The sequence below is a fragment of the Phodopus roborovskii genome, unplaced genomic scaffold (genome assembly GCF_943737965.1).
Source record: "Phodopus roborovskii unplaced genomic scaffold, PHOROB, whole genome shotgun sequence".
Taxonomy (NCBI): Eukaryota; Metazoa; Chordata; class Mammalia; order Rodentia; family Cricetidae; genus Phodopus; species Phodopus roborovskii.
The window spans coordinates 2,954,257-2,970,946 of NW_026126434.1; the positions used below are offsets into that span (position 1 = coordinate 2,954,257).

Consider the following 16,690-nt stretch of genomic DNA (forward strand, 5'->3'; position numbering starts at 1 on the left):
GAGGGGTAACTTCTGCAGAACCTATTCATAGACTCACTTTTTACAGTTCCCAGGGGCCACATATCTTTGAGGTCCTTGTACATATCCCATGGACTCTAGATTTGTTTAGTGCTGTGCCGGTGGTATGTTTCAGCTATGTGATCTCCTTAGTCTTGCTTGTCTCTGTCATGTTCATCCTCTTAGAATTAGTCTTGAAATGACGTTTTTCTTCTTGTGACCATAGTTTTTTCTTTTTTAATTTATGGTTTGCTCTTTGCATTAATTTCTCTGATATTGTTAGGAACTGATAGTCTTCTGTTAAGACTTACTTTTAAAAGGAAAAAAAAAGAAACTTTTATTCCATTTTGCAGTTAGGTGAGTAACTTAAGTGGTAAATGACTGGTAAGCACCAGTGAGAGAAGAAACTGTGATTGAGTGTTTGGTGTGCCCAGCCTTTCAACAAGTGCTTACACAGGCTTCTCACTATTGAGAACAAGTCTGAGAAGAGGTCTCATCCACCCGTTCATTACATGTGAGCAATGGGGAGGCTAATAGCATACCCAGTGGGGTGGTAGAGTTGAGAGGTTGGAGCTGGTCTTCGTGGGAAGCCCATTATACCATAAGCATGCAGCATATTTCAGTTAGTAATCTAATTACATGAGCAGTCTTTGCTTTGGTTCAAGGGGTCAATAGACCAGAGTTTTAGTCAGATTTATGATGCTCTTTACACTATTGATTGTAGGAGTGAGTCTGATCTTTAGGTGTAAATAAGATTAATATATAACTTGTATGTCTTTTAGGACTCTTTTAGACATTGAGAGAATGTGGATGGAAGCCATTCCAAATAGTAAAATTTTGCTAATATGTATTAGAACACAGTTTTTCTTTTAGTCTTGGCCTGGAGCTTGGTATGCAGGTTAGGCTAGCCTTAAACTCATGGTACTCCATCTCCTCTGACTCCCAGGTGCTGGGTTTAAAGGCCTTGCATCACCATGCTTTTTTTGTTTGTTTGTTTTTAGAGTTATTATGTACAGTATTCTGCCTGCATGCATGCCTACAGCCAGAAGAGATGGTTGCTGGGAATTGAACTCAGGACCTCTAGAAGAGCAGCCAGTGCTCTTAACCGCTGAGCCATCTCTCCAATCCTATGCTTTGCTCTTTATTTGATCATATTCTATGTTCATTCCCTTTCCTATATTTGAAATTTTGGGAATGTGGCCAAAGCCTCAAACCAGAAATTGCATTAACCTCCACTATGACTTTCTTTGGATCACTTAGGTGTTTAGCTGGTGTGATTGCTCAGTTTGCTTTCTGTTCTTTTTAGGCTTTCCTAACTTGTCTAAGTCAGAAGTTCTATTCTCCCTGATTCTCATCACCTTCACCTCATCTCTCCTGGTGTTTCTTTTATCTGTTGGCTTTCAGTGGTTCATGAACTTAATGCTGAGGATGTTCATGTCTGCTCCCAAGCCCTCTTTACCCTGTGTTTCTACAGTGTGGAGCATCTCCCCTGTCAGGGCCAGTTCCTTCATGTGGACTCCATTCCTTCTTGCCTGCTTAGGCGTCTTCCTTTGTCATTCATCTCTTTTCTTTAACTTTTATAAAAGCTATTAACCCTTCCTAATGCTGTGGCCACTGGCTTAGGGATACAGGTTTGCCTGAGTTTACTTTATGTTCATACAAAGATAAAAACTGTCACACAAAAGACATTTCATAGAACTTTTCCATCAATAAGCAACCCATATTACTATTAGAAATTTAAGAGTTTCTGGCTATTATGAATAATGCTGCTATGGTCATACTTGAGTAAATGTGCTTGTGGTGTGAGTGTGCATCCTTAGGGTATATGTGGCATTACTGGGTCTTGAGGTAGATTGATTGCCAATTTTCTGAGAAACTACCATACTGATTTCCACAACAGCTATACAAGTTTGCACTCCCACCAGCAATGGAGGAGTGTTCCCCTTTTCGCTGCATCCTCTCCAGCATAAGCTGTTGTTAGTTTTTGATCTTGGCTATTCTGACAGGTGTAAGATGGTATCTCAGAGTTGTTTTGATTTGCATTTCTCTGATGACTAAGGATATTGAACATTTCCTTAAGTGTCTTTCCACCATTTAAGACTGTTATGTTGAGAACTCTCTATTTAGTACTGTACACCATTTTTATTGGATTATTTGGTCTTTTGATGTCTAGTTTCTTGAGTGCTTTGCATGTTTTGGAAATCAGCCCTCTGTCAGATGTGGGGTTGGTGAAGATCTTTTCCCATTCTGTTGGGAGCTTTTTTTTTTTTTTTTTTTTTTTTTTTGTTTTGTTTTGTTTTGTTTTGTTGACTGTGTGCTTTGCTGTACAGAAGCTTCTCAGTTTCAGGAGGTCCTATTTATAATTGTTTCTCTCGGTGTCTGTGCTACTGGTGTTGTATTTAGGAAGTGGTGTCTTGTGCCAATTTGTTCAAGGGTATTTTCCACTTTCTCTTCTATAAGGTTCAGTATGGTTGGTTTTATGTTGTGGTCTTTGGTACATTTAGACTTGAGTTTTGTGCATGGCAATAGATACAGATCTATTTGCATTCTTCTACATGTCAACATATAGTTATACAAGCACCATTTGTTGAAGATGCTATCCTTTTTCCATTTTATAATTTTAGCTTCTTTGTCAAAAATCAGGTGTTCATACGTGTGTGGATTGGTGTCAGGGTCTTCAATTAGATTCTATTGGTTTATCTGTCTGTTTTTATGCTAATACCAAGCTGTTTTCATTACTATAGCTCTAAGTCAGGTATGGTGATGCCTCCAGAAGTTCTTTTATTGTACAGGATTGTTTTGGCTATTCTGATATTTTTGTTTTTCCATATGAAGATGAGTATTGTCCATTTAAAGTCTGTGAAGAATTGCACTGGGATTTTGATGGGTATTGCACTGAATCTGTAGATTGCTTTTGGTTAAGATCGCCATTTTTACTATGTTAATCCTACTGTTGGTTTTTATTTTACTCTTTGACTCTTTTGGGAGTCCTCCTTTAGCTTGGCTTATTTCTAGCCAGCTTTTCTAACTTAAATTACACTGTTTACCTTTTGCCTCTGGGCTTCTATCTTTTTCTATTCTATATACTGTTCTTTACTTCTTACTCTGTGGCTTGCTGTGTGGCTGGCCCCTGATGTTCTTCTCTCCTTTTCTCAACTCCCTGTTTTCCCTCTTTCTTCTTCTATTTATTCTTTCTGCCTGGCAGCCCTGCCTATCCCTCTCCTGCCTAGCTATTGACTATTTAGCTCTTTATTAGGCTAATCAGGTGTTTTAGACAGGTAAAGTAACAATAGAGTTAAACTTGGTGGTGGTGGTGCATCACTTTACTCCTTGCACTAAGGAGGCAGAGCAGGCGGATCTCTGAGTTTGAGGCAGGCTTGGTCTACAGAGCCAGTGCCAGGACAGGCTCCAAAGCTACACAGAGAAACCCTGTCTCAGAAAACAAAACAAAACAAAAATCTAGCAGTATAAAAGAATGCAGCACCTTTGCCTCATTAAACAAGTATTCTATAACATAAGAGAATGTAACATAACTTTAACTCATACTCCACAACAGGTTTTGGATGCATTGCTTGTATTTTTTTTTAAGTTTTTTTAAAGTCAGAGACTCAGTACATGTCATCATCTGGTGACAAAGCAGAGAAATACTACATGGTGTGCCTATATTCTTTCAATTTGGTACAATTGTAACCATGCAGGAAGCCTAGATGTAATAAACACTATGTAAACTGGGCATGTACCACATGCCTATAATCCTAGCACCTAAGAGATAGGAGTAGGAAGATGAAAATTTCAAGGTTATCTTTGAATACATAGAAAATTAAAGGCAAACCTGGGGGTGGAGTAGTGGATGTCTTCATTTGGGGAGGTAGTGGGGCTGTTCCTTGCCACAGTGTGGTGGTTATGGAAAGCTGCAGGATGTACACTAGAGAGAATTAATTTCTTGTTAGTTATACTGTGTTAAACTTGACTAAAACATGTATAGGAAAACATAGAAGACAAAATTTTTTAGAAATTTTTAGAAATGTTTTCAATCCAGTTGGAAGATTTTTTTTAGCTGTATATAAATTATAGAGTGATATAATACCAAAGAATGCAAAAAGGTGAACTAGTAGAAATGAACTACATTTGGTGACATGAAAAACAAACAAAAAAAAAATCAATAAAAAAAAGAGTCTTTTGGCAGAGGTCAACACAGTTTACAAACCTAACTTCGAATAAAGCTAATGAAGAACAAATTTAAGTCACCTATGTCAGTAACAAAAGGGAAACTGTCATGACTGACACCAAGGACTTATCAGTAAAACAACAACAAAACCAAAATACCTGAAGGCTTTACAGATTTGACAGGTTAGGTTAAATAGGTCAATCCTTTTTAAATTGTACCAAATCTAAAATGAAACGGAAGTTTGTTTCTATTAAATAAGTTCATTTTATACAAAAGAACTTTATTTAAAAAAAAAAATTGAATGCTTCAGATGATGGTCCTAAATAATCCTACTAAGCAATTTTTTGTGTAGAGTGAGTGATAAGGATCTAGTTTCATTCTCCTATTGTAGCTGTTCAGTTTAAGCAACATCATTTTTTAAAAAATTCTATTCAATTGCATTTCTTTTTTGTGAGCCTACTCACAAAAAGTAGATTTTGATGCAATAGTTTTCCATCCAGATGTTTTAGACTAATCTAATTTGTTTTTTCCTTAAAAATGAAAATATATAGTTTTGAAATATTGACATAGTTTCTGGTACAGTAAAAATGAAAGAGTCTAGGAGTCATCTAATGATAACTGATGTTATTAAGTCTGGAATTCAATGTGTTAAGTAACACAATTTTATTCCTCAAACTCAAGGAGCTAGGGAATGTAGCTCAGTGATAATGCACTCCCTAATATACAGAAAGCCTGGGGTCCATTTCCAGAACCATAAAACATCTTTAGTTTGGTTTTTCCTGCTGTATTCTTTCAACACTAATCACCTCTAATGCCTGTTAGGTGGGGTCTTTTCCTTTTACACACTAAGAAAGCAATTCTGTAGCGGAAGCCAGCTGGGGTTCTCTAATTCAATTTCCAGTGTCCTTTACTTGGAGATAGCATCAGATCTCATGGGTCAAGGGATCAGTTAATCCCTAAGATTGCTTGCCCCCACAGGTACCTGTCAACAATTGTTTTTAACTTGTGTTTCTGACTGATTGCTCAGAATCAGGGTCCCACAGCCATCTTCTCAGGGGTCAGTTAATTTGCTCAAGTGAGTCACAGAACTCAGGAAAACACATTTGCCAGTCTATTAGAGAGAACACTACAAACGACACAGGGCAAGGTCTGGAGGAAAGTGCATAGAGCCCTCTAAGAATTTACCTATGTCCAGCTCTCATGCAGAGTCCTTTTGCTACTCTGCCTAAAGAGACTTTATTGCATACCAGATGTTACAATATGAATAGTAAAACCTGGTGAGGTTTGTCTGTGCACATTCCTTCCTGTAGATATGTGCCAAGATTTCTTCTGAAGTGCCTTATTGTCTACCAGACAAGGAAGGCTCGAGAAAGGTGAGGAAAATTAGTGTTTATGTGACCAGCCACAAGAATGACATGTTTTAGTTTCTGTCACCTGCCCTAGAGATGTAGGCTCTGAATGAGAGCTTACATTTTGTAAATGTAAGCTAAAATGGATGTACCGTTTACAGCAGTTGGTAGTATAATTTGAAATAGACGTAGTCTGAATTTTTCCCATGAATGTTTATCTTATAATTTCTTTTTTCCTATTTTCTTTCTTCCTTCCTTTTTTTCTTCTTTCCTTCCTTCCTTTCCTTTCCCTCCCTTCCCTTCCCTTTCCTTCCCTTCCCCTCCCTCTCCCCCTCCCCTCCCTCCCTCCCTCCCTTCCTTCCCTCCTCTCCTGTTTTGGTTTTTCAAGGCAGGGTTTCTCTGTGAAGCTTTGGCTGTCCTGGATAGAAGCAGAGGGTTCTCAAACTCACAGAGAGTGCTGGGAGTAAAGATATGTGCCACCACCATAGGCTTATCACATTTTTCTTATCTATTTTCCTGTTGGTAAACATCTAAGTTGTAACAAACATCTTTTATACCTATAACTTTAACTATTTAGATAATGTAGGATAAGTAAAAAATTATCATTTTAGATTTTAATGGATATTTTGGAACTCTAAAATGTTGTCAACATTGTGACTTTTGTAGAAAATCAACTTAGTTCCAAACTTTGAAAAGATGTCACTAATGTCTACCACTTTTTTCTAATAAGAGATTTTTAGTCACATGGAAATCTTTAAAATGACAATGTGATGTGTTTTATTCTTACAGTGATGGAATGGGGGGAGGATATTAAAGCAATCTCTAATGACGAAGCAGTGATGCTGGTGAACCACCAGGCAACAGGAGATGTGTGCACACTGATGATGTGCCTACAGGACAAAGGGCCGGTAAGTGTTGGGTGCCTCAGGCACATACCTGCAGAATGGACTTAGAAGCATTCGTTCAAGTATCCCATTGTTGTTTAAAAAATAGATGTAGTTTAATATGAAAAAAATATAGTTTTTAGTCACCCCAGGAAGGGAATTTAAAGATTTAAAAGATAAATAAAGAGGATAGCATCTAGTGTTGATAAACCAGTGTTTGAACTGTTGATTTTGCATTACTTATATTAATAATTAAATGTAATCAACAAATCAAGTACATTTAAAGTATGTTTGGACTTAATCAAAGAATTATTACCTGGGAAATTATGTTCCTAGAAAACTAAATTAATAGTATATGAATTATTGGAGTTTGTATTTGGTCCTAAATTAAGTAAACTGATAATATATGTTCATTGATTGTTTAATAGTTATGATGAGTAGCTGTAAGAAGTAAAAGACTCGACAACAGATGTGGTGGCTAAAGCCTTTAGTCTTAGCAATAGGGAGGCAGAGGCAGATGGATCTCTGAGTTTGAAGCTAGCCTGGTCTACATAATTAGTTTCAGGGCAGCCAGGTCTGTATAAAGAGACCCTGTCTCAAAACAAAACAGACTTCATTTCTCTCTCCAGGAGCCAACAGTCCATTATCAGGTGGGAGATGATATCACTGCAAAATGAAAAGTCTGTATTTGAGGGTGAGCTCACCATGTATCTGGTGGGCATAGACCACTTTACAGAGGAGAGAGCACACATTCTTGTCCTTCAGAGTTAGGCAGAGTTTAGTTAGGCTGCTTCTAGTGAAGTGGTTTTGGCAAAGCCTGAGGTAAGGTGAGAATCAGCATAAGTTTTAAAGAGTTTTGAATAACCAGATAAGGTCACAAAATGAGGTAAAATCAAAAGAAAATATGTTTAGGTGTTACATAATCTGCTTATCTGAAAAGCAAGGATGTAATCTTGCTGGAATGTGAAATAATTCCTTATAATCATATCCTCAAATTGTTAAAGAAAAACTGCATAGATGGCATTTGTTCTTACAATAAAATGTATTGTTTCGCCTTTAAATTTATAATGTAAAATTGTGTGTGTGTGTGTGTGAGAGAGAGAGAGAGAGAGAGAGAGAGAGAGAGAGCCCTATTTAGCTTTTTGTAAAGGCACATATCCAATTAGCCCAACATTTTTTAGTCTCACTGATAATGGTAATTACATTTGTAACAATTACTTTGAAAGCATGCAGTGTGCTTAAGTGGTCTTAAGTCTCAAAGAATGACTCAAATGATCAATATAAAATGTGCCTGTGACCCATTCCAGTTTGTTGAGGATGATAACTGGATATTAACTTAATGTTACGTAGTTGTGGGGACCAAAGAAAGGCTGGTTTGTTTGCTTTTGTAAGATTTGAATTAATTTGGTTAGATTTAATTGCCTGTCCTGAGTAATTTTTTACATTTATTTTATTTTACTTGTACATTTATGTGTCTGTTTATGTCACATGTGTGTAGTTGCCTTTGGATGCCAGAAGAAGGTGTCTGGTCCCCTGGAGCTAGAGTTAGTGGTAGCCATGAGTCATCTGATGAGGGCACTGGAATCCAATAGAGCTGTCTACAAGAACAGCAAATGCTCTTAGACACTAAGCATCTCTCCAGCCTGTCCTGAGTAATTTTGTACAACTCTCTGATATTATCAGATAATTTGAAATCTAGACACATTTTAAAACTAATTTCATAGGGGATAATTTTGTACCCTTAGAGTTTTTGTTTCCTCTTGCTTTATGAGCATGAGTCAATATTAATTTATATTAACAAGTAGAAATATTTATTTGATTGATTATTTACTCCATAGTCATTTAAAAATACCTCTTGGGGCTGATGAGATAGTTCAGTGCTTCCAACCCTGATGTTTCCGTTGCTGTGAAGAGACATAGGACCATGGCAGCTCTTCTAAAGAAAACATTTCATTGGGGCTGGCTTCCAGTTATAGAGGTTTTTATCCATTATCTTCATGGCAGTGTGGAGGTAGACATGGTACTGGAGAAGGAGCTGAGAGTTCTATATTTTGATCTACAGCTGGTAGAAGCAACTGTGTGCTATACTGAATACTGAGTGTAGCTTGAGCATTGGAGACCTCAAAGCCCAACCCCATAGTGACTCACTTCCCCCAACATGACCACACCTACTCCAACAAAGCCACACCTCCAAATAGTGCCTCTCCATATGGGGACCGTTTTCTTTCACACCACCACACCTGATGACCAATGTTCAATCTCCAGAACCCACATGATAGGAGGAGAGAACTGACACCTAAAAATTATTTTCTGCCTTCCACATGTGTACATGTATACACACACACACACACACACACACACACACACACACACACACACAGAGTTATATGAACTATTTTCTTCATTTACCCTCTACTTTACTTTTTGAGACAGGGTCTGTCACTGAACCTGGAGTTCACAAATTTGGCTAGACCACTGACCAGCAAGCCCCAAGGATCTTCTTGTCTGTACTCCCCAGCACTGGGATTGTAAGCACCTTCCACACTTGGCTTTTACATGAGTGCTAAGAACCAAGCTCAAGTCTTCATGTTTCCATGGTGTCTTAGTCACTGTTCTGTTGCTATAAAGAGACACCACAACCAAGGCAACTTTTATAAGAGAAAGCATTTAATTGGGACTTGCTTACATTTTCAGAGGTTTAGTCCACTATCATCATTGGGGGTGGCGCTTGGTGGCACGCAGTCAGGTGCTGCAGCTGAGAGTTGTACCCTGAACCATAAGCACAGAAAGAGCACCTGGGCCTGGCCACTCCCAGATACATGCCCTCTGACATGGCCATACCTCCTAATCCTTCTAATCCTTTCAAACAGTGTCACTTCCTGGTGACTGAGCATTCACCCTGTGAGGGTCATTCTTAATCAGACCACCACAAATGGCAGGCACTTTACCAACTGAGCCATCTCCTCAGTCCTAATCTTTTATATGTATGCACTTTTACTTTATAAAGCAAGTCAGTCTGGTAAAGTTGATGGTTGAAAAATTAAGGCAGGAGCTATAATTTTTTTTTTGGACCATTATTGCCTTTTGTTTTGTCTTGTTTTTCAAGACAGGATTTCTCCGTGTAGCGCTGGCTGTCCTGGAACCAGACTGGCCTCAAACTAACAGAGTTCCTCCTGTCTCTGCCTCTCCTGATTGATGGGATTAAAAGTATGTGCCACCACCAACTAACTTTAGTTTAATTTTTTTTTATGTATACTTATAACTTAGTGTTCTAACACTAGGAATCAAGACCAATAACTTTTTAAAAGATTTGTTTATTTATTATGTATAGTGTTCTGCCTGCATGTATGCCTGCAGCCCAAAAGAAGGCACCATTGTCATTATAGATAGTTGTGAGCCACCATGTGGTTGCTGAGAATTGAACTCAGGACCTCTGGAAGAGCAGCCAGTGTTCTTAACCTCTGAGCCATCTCTCCAGCCCAAGACCTATAATTTTTCATGTAAACTCTATTAGTAACTGCTGAATTTATAGAAATATCATTAGATTTAAAATATTTACAACACTAAATGGACTTAGCAGGATGGATGTGTGTGTGTGTGTGTGTGTGTGTGTGTGTGTGTGTGTGTGTGTATGGTAATATCTCTTGTACAAATAAAGCCTGACTGAGGGTCAGACAATTGAGCATGCCACTAACCATAGAGGTCTGGACGTCTGTATAGACAGACAGGAAGTAAGATGACTGGGTAGAAACAAGATATAAGCAGGGAGAAAGAGGAACTTGTTCTCTTGTCTACAGAAACACTAAAGAGGTAAGGTGTGGCCATGGTTTGCTTCTTCTCTCTGATCTCTATATCTGACTCTGTGTTTTTATTACTTAGACCAATTAAGAACTCCATTTACATATATATGTAATAATAACTAAAGAAGAGATGAAATTGAGATGGAATAGGGAGGAGTTAGAGGGCTAGAAATGATATAATTGCAAAATTCATAAGAAATTGTCAAAAGAATAAAAAATAAAAACTATATTTAGTCACTAATTAAAAATATGCTTGGATGATCATATTGAAATGGAGACTTGGCTAGATTCTACCAAGTTTGTTATCACCAACATTGACTTAACCACATCTTACATTTAAATATTTCAGGTTGTTGCTCAGATGATGTGGCTGATGGATCATATTTTCAAGTACACAAATTTTGGAATTGTTTCCCTGATTCATGGAGACTTCTTTATAAGACAGGTAAGTGGTGAGCATTGCTCTTTCAGTATTCAGACACTAGAACTGACTGTCGATTAGGAAAAAGTGACATGACAAGCTGGTTGGCCTAAGTAGACCCTGTTCTCTGGTCCTGGGGGCTCTTCCTCTGAATCTTTGTTCTGTAAACATTCATTTCAGTCCACTTTGGATATGCATGATCAAGCACCTGCCACACCCATACTCTTCACATCTTATTTTTCACATCTAAACAATAAACAGTCTCCCTCAAATAGTTGTGTGGATTAAGTGAAGTTAAACATGTAAAGCATTCAAAACAGTACCTACCAGAATTTTACCATGAGTACACTGTCATTATCTACCTTCTACTATTAACTGTTATTTGCAATATCCTGTTGTGTGGTACCAGTGGTATCTGAATTACCTGTAGGGAGATTTTGTTTTGTTTTGTTTTCAGTTTTCAAGGCAGGCTTTCTCTGTGTAACAGCTCTGGCTATCCTGAAACTCACTCTGTAGACCAGACTGGCCTCAAACTTGGAGATCTGCCTGCCTACTGAGTGCCAGGATTAAAGGCATTCACTGGCCCACCTGGCTGGAGATTATTAATAAATAATATAATAATAAATAATAATAGGAAATGTTAAGGGAATTCATATTAATCCAGAAAATGTTGAGAGGAGAATATAACATTTGGCATGTGGATCGATGGAATGGAGGTGAGGTGAGAAGGGTTGTAAGTTTCAGGAACAGTTTGATGTGGGCAAGAGAACTCTGACCTCTTCCCAAGTCACCATGTCTTGCATTGTGGCATTTCTTCTTATCCACACTAGCATCACACACTTATTTCTTCCAAAGCAGGGAAATATCATATGTAAGCATGTCTATGGATAGCAAGGCTATGATTCCTGTTCGTGTACTTAACAACTGTACTTTTGATTGTATGGTCCCACATACATAAGTCCTTAATGAACATGTGATAGATAAAATGAATCCTGTTCTGAGGAACCACAAATGAAGACATTGGCCAGAAGTAAGTAGAAAGCACAGAAGCAAGCAACAGAAAGCTCAGCAGCCAGTCCTCTTATCCCTTACACAGTGACATCTGAGGAGTGCAATAGTTGATGTTAATGGTGAGCCTTGAGCATCAAGAGTCTAAATTCTCAAAAAAGAAAAAAAAAAAAAAAGTAAATTCTCACCGTGCTCTGGGGGAATAAAAATTAATAAGTATGTCCTCCAAAATCTTTTCCATTTGATGACAGTTAAAGTTTTGAATCCATAAGGACTATTTTAGAATAACTGAAAATTAATTTCTAAAAAAAGCAACATTTTCCCCTCAGATTAGCAGTAAAGATTCTATAACATGGTAATGAATGGTACCAAAAAGGTATTAGTTTAATGAAATATGTTGGTGTAGCCTGTGATCTAGCACTTAGAGAAAGACATGGAAGGACAAGGAATCCAAATAGCAAATTCAATGCCAGTCTGGAACATATGAAACCTTCCCTCAAAAGAAAGAAAAAAAGTTGTTAATTTTTTTTTTTTAAATATTACTTGGGGCGGAGATTTAAGAAAATCTCCCAACAGTTATCAGTAGTCTCCCAACCAAAAAAGCCCAGGCCCAGATGGTTTCAGCACAGAATTATACCAGATGTTCAAAGAAGTACTAATACCAATACTTTTCAAATTATTACACACACACACACAATAGAAACAGAAGGAACATTGCCAAACTTTTTTACGATACTACAGTTACCCTGATACCCAAACCACTCAAAGACACAACTAAGAAAGAGAATTACAGACCAATTTCCCCCATGAACATAGATGCAAAAATACTCAATAATAAAATACTGGCAAACTGAATCCAGTAACACATCAGAAAAATCTTCCACTGTCCACCAAGTAGGATTCATCCCAGAGATGCAGGAATGGTTCAACATACAAAAATCCATCAATGTAATCTACCATATAAACAAACTGAAAGAAAAAAAAACCATGTGATCATCTCATTAGATGCTGAAAAAGCCTTCAGTAAAATTCAAAATCCCTTCATGATAAAGGTCCTGGAGAGAATAGGGATACAAGGAACATACGTAAACATAATAAAGTCACCCAACAGTCAACATCCAAGCATTCCTGCTGAAATCAGGAACAAGACAAGGCTGTATACTTTCTCCATACCTATCCAATATAGTACTCAAAGTTCTAACTAGAGCAATATGACAACAGAAGGAGTCCAAGAGGATACAAACTGGAAAAGAAGTCAAACTCTCACTATTTGCCGATGATATGATAGTATGCATAAGTGACCCCAAAAATTCTACCAGGAAACTCCTACAACTGATAAACACCTTCAGGAATGTAGCAGGATACAAGATTAACTTAAAAAAAAAAAAAAAAAAAAAAGAATCCTATATACAGATGATAAACATGCTGAGAAAGAAATCAGAGAAACATCCTTCACAATAGCCACAAACAACATAAAATATCTTGGGATAACTCTAACCAAACCAATGAAAGATCTGTATAACAAGAACTTTGAATCTTTAAAGAAAGAAATTAAAGAAGATAGCAGAAAATGGAAAGATCTCCCATGCTGGGAGGATCAACATAATAAAAATGGCAAGCCTATCAAAAGTAATCAACAGATTCAATGTAATCCCCATCAAAACCCCAGCACAATTCTTCACAGACCTGGAAAAAACAATACTCAACTCCAAATAGAAAAAGAAAAATCCAGGATAGCCGAAACAACCCTGTACAATAAAGGATTATCTAGGGGCATCACTATCCCTGACTTCAAGCTCTCCTATGTAGCTATAGTAAAGAAAACAGCTTGGTATTAGCATAAAAAGATAGGTGGACCAGTAGAATTGAATTGAAGGTCCTGATATCCACCCAAACACCTATGAACACCTAATTGTTGACAAGCTAAAAATATAAAATGGAAAAAAGATAGCATCTTCAACAAATGGTACTTCTATAACTATGGAGCTATAGTAAATAGCTTGGTATTAGCATAAAAAGATAGGTGGACCAATAGAATTGAATTGAAGGTCCTGATATCCACCCAGACACCTATGAACACCTAATTTTTGACAAGCTAAAAATATAAAATGGAAAAATGATAGCATCCTCAACAAATGGTGCGTCTATAACTGGCTGTCGACATGTAGAAGAATGCAAATGGACCCATATCTATCACCATGCACAAAACTCAAGTCCAAATGGATCAAAGACCTCTATATAAATCAATCCACACTGAGTCTCATAGAAGAGAAAATGGGAAATAACGTTTGAACACATAGGCACAGGAGACCACCTCCTAAATACAACACTAGTAACACAGACACTGAGAGCACACTTAATAAATGGGACCTCCTGAAACTGAGAAGCTTCTGTAAAGCAAAGAACACAGTCAACAAGACAAAACAGCTCCCTACAGAATGGGAAAAGATTTTCACCAATACCACATCTGGCAGAGGACTAATCTCTAAAATATATATATAAAAAAAAAAACCTCAAGAAACTAGACATTAAACTACCAAATAATCCAATTTTAAAAATGGGATACAAATCTAAACAGAATTCTCAATAGAACAGTCTCAAATGGTGGAAAGACACTTAGGGAAATGTTTAACATCCTTAGTCATCAGGGAAATTTGCAAATCAAGGCAACACTGAGGTACCGTCTTACTCCTGTCAGAATGGCAAAAATCAGAAACAGCAGTGGCAGTTTATGCTGGAGAGGATGTGGAGAGAGGGGAACACTCCTCCACTGCTGGTGGGGAATGCAAATTGTACAGCCATTTTGGAGATCAGTATGGCAGTTCCTCAGAAAAATGGCAATCAGTCTACCTCAAGATCATGCAATACCACTTTTGGGCATATACCCAAAGGATGTACATTCACACCACAAGGACATTTTCTCAGTTATGTTCATAACAGTATTATATATAATTTCCAGAAACTGGAACTAACCTAGATACCCTTCAACTAGAGAATAGATAAAGGAAATGTTTATTTGCACAATGGAGTACTACTCAGTGATAAGAAACAATCCTCAAATTCGCAGGCAAATGGACAGAACTAGAAAAAACTATCCTGAATGAGGTAACCCAGATCCAGAAAGACATATATAGTATGTACCCACTCATAAGTGGATACCACACATAAAGCAAAAGATACCCAGCCTACACTCCACAACCCCAGAGTTTGTACCCTCTTCCAGAAACAGATGGAAGCAGATGCAGAAATCCACAAATAACCATTGGGCTTAACTCCTGGAGTACAATTAAAGTAAGGGAGGAGTGATAATATGAACAAAGGAGTCAAGACCATGAAGGGGAAACCCACAGAATCAGCTGACCTGAGCTAGTGAGAGATCCCTGAGTCTGGTCTGACAAACTGGGAGCCGGCATAAGATCAAACTAGACTCCCTTAATATAGGTGACAATGGTGTGACTGGGACAATATATGAGGCCACTGGCAGTGGGTCCAAGATCTAATACCAATGCACAGACTGACTTAGTGGAGTCCATTCTATATGGAGAGATACCTTGCCCAGCCTAGACACAGTGTGGGGGTGGAGAGGTGTCTTGGTCCTGCTTCAACTAGATGATGGGACAGACTTAGTAAATTTCCTTGGGGAGGGCTTACCATCTCTGAGGAACAGATGGGAGGAGGGGGCAGGAAGAGAGAAGGGAGGAACTGGGATTGGAATGTAAAGAATAAATTAATTGAAAAATTTAAGAAAAGAAAATAAAAAAGGCAGTAAAATCAGCCATGCATGAGGCCCTTTCTGTTTGGTCTCTTCTAATTTTGTCACCTACCACTGTTGTCTCCCTTGCATTGGCTAGGGCACTGCTCTGCCTTGTTTGTTTGTTTTTTTTTGGGGGGGTGAGTTTGAGACATGGTTTCTCTGTGTAGCCTTGGCTGTCCTGGAACTCACTCTGTAGACCACACTGGCCTCTAACTCACAGAGATCTGCCTGCCTCTGCCTTTAATCTGCTAGAATTAAAGGCTTGTGCCACCACGGCCTGGCCTCTTTGTTTTTAAGTCATTCTCTTTCTATATAGTTCAGGTTTGAAACTTACTAGGTAAATCAGGAGAGTCTTGAACTCATAGAGATCACCTAACTGTGCCTACCAGTGCTGGGATTAAAGATATGTGCCCCCACATCAGGCCCCAACATATCAAGCATGTTCCCACCTTGGGCCTGTATCTTTATTTTTTTTTTATTTTATTTATTTATTTATTTATTTATTTATTTATTTATTTATTTATTTTTTGCTCTTGTCACCTGGAACATTCTGCCTTGATCTTTGTGTGGCTTATTTCCTCATGTTATCTATTAGTTATTTGCTTTCATGAACTTGCCTTGTTCCTCCTGATCCTTTCTATCCTTCACATTCTTTTCTTCCTCAAACATATTGCCAATGGAGTTCACACTCCATATACAGTACTTACCTTCTGTTTACACTCTGTTTCTGGGTTGGGATTGTATTTGGCAAATAGTGGACATTTACTATGTGGCCACCAAACTGTTGAGTTGCTTTTTCCTCCAGGAAGAAGTTTTTTTTTTTTTTTTTTAAATAAGTTTGAGTAGTCCCTACAATCAAAAAGAGAAATGGATGGGGGAGGAACCACTTTTCCAGCCTGTGATTGGATTTCAACTTTGAAGCAGTTATTTCTATTTAATCCTGGAGTGTTTTAATATCAACTGTGCCTGTCCTGCCTGTGTGTATCCTCTAGGGAAGATCCTATCGTGACCAACAGCTGCTGGTTCTCAAGAAGCACCTAGAACGGAATTATAGGAGCAGAGATCGAAAGTGGATTGTTTTATTTCCTGAAGGGGGCTTTCTCAGGAAGAGGAGAGAAACAAGCCAGGCATTTGCCAAGAAAAATAACTTGCCATTTCTTACACATGTCACTTTGCCAAGGTTTGGGGCAACAAACATTATTCTGAATGCCCTTGTAGCACAGCAGGAAAATGGAAGCCCAGCAGGAGGAGATGCTAGAGGGTTAGGTAAGTGCCTTTGCACCTCTTGCCTTATTTAACTGAAGTGTTT

The 16,690-nt window shown here is 38.0% G+C and overlaps 1 protein-coding gene across 1 annotated transcript in view; it reads left to right on the plus strand.

Annotated features, from left to right (window-relative positions):
- Lpgat1 (lysophosphatidylglycerol acyltransferase 1) overlaps nt 1-16,690 on the plus strand; it is a 56,005-nt gene that overhangs the window by 20,120 nt on the left and 19,195 nt on the right. Inside the window, exons 4-6 of the mRNA XM_051186652.1 lie at nt 6,304-6,422; nt 10,548-10,643; nt 16,374-16,647. Coding sequence (XP_051042609.1) covers nt 6,304-6,422; nt 10,548-10,643; nt 16,374-16,647 — 489 coding nt within the window. The remainder of the gene's footprint in view (nt 1-6,303; nt 6,423-10,547; nt 10,644-16,373; nt 16,648-16,690) is intronic.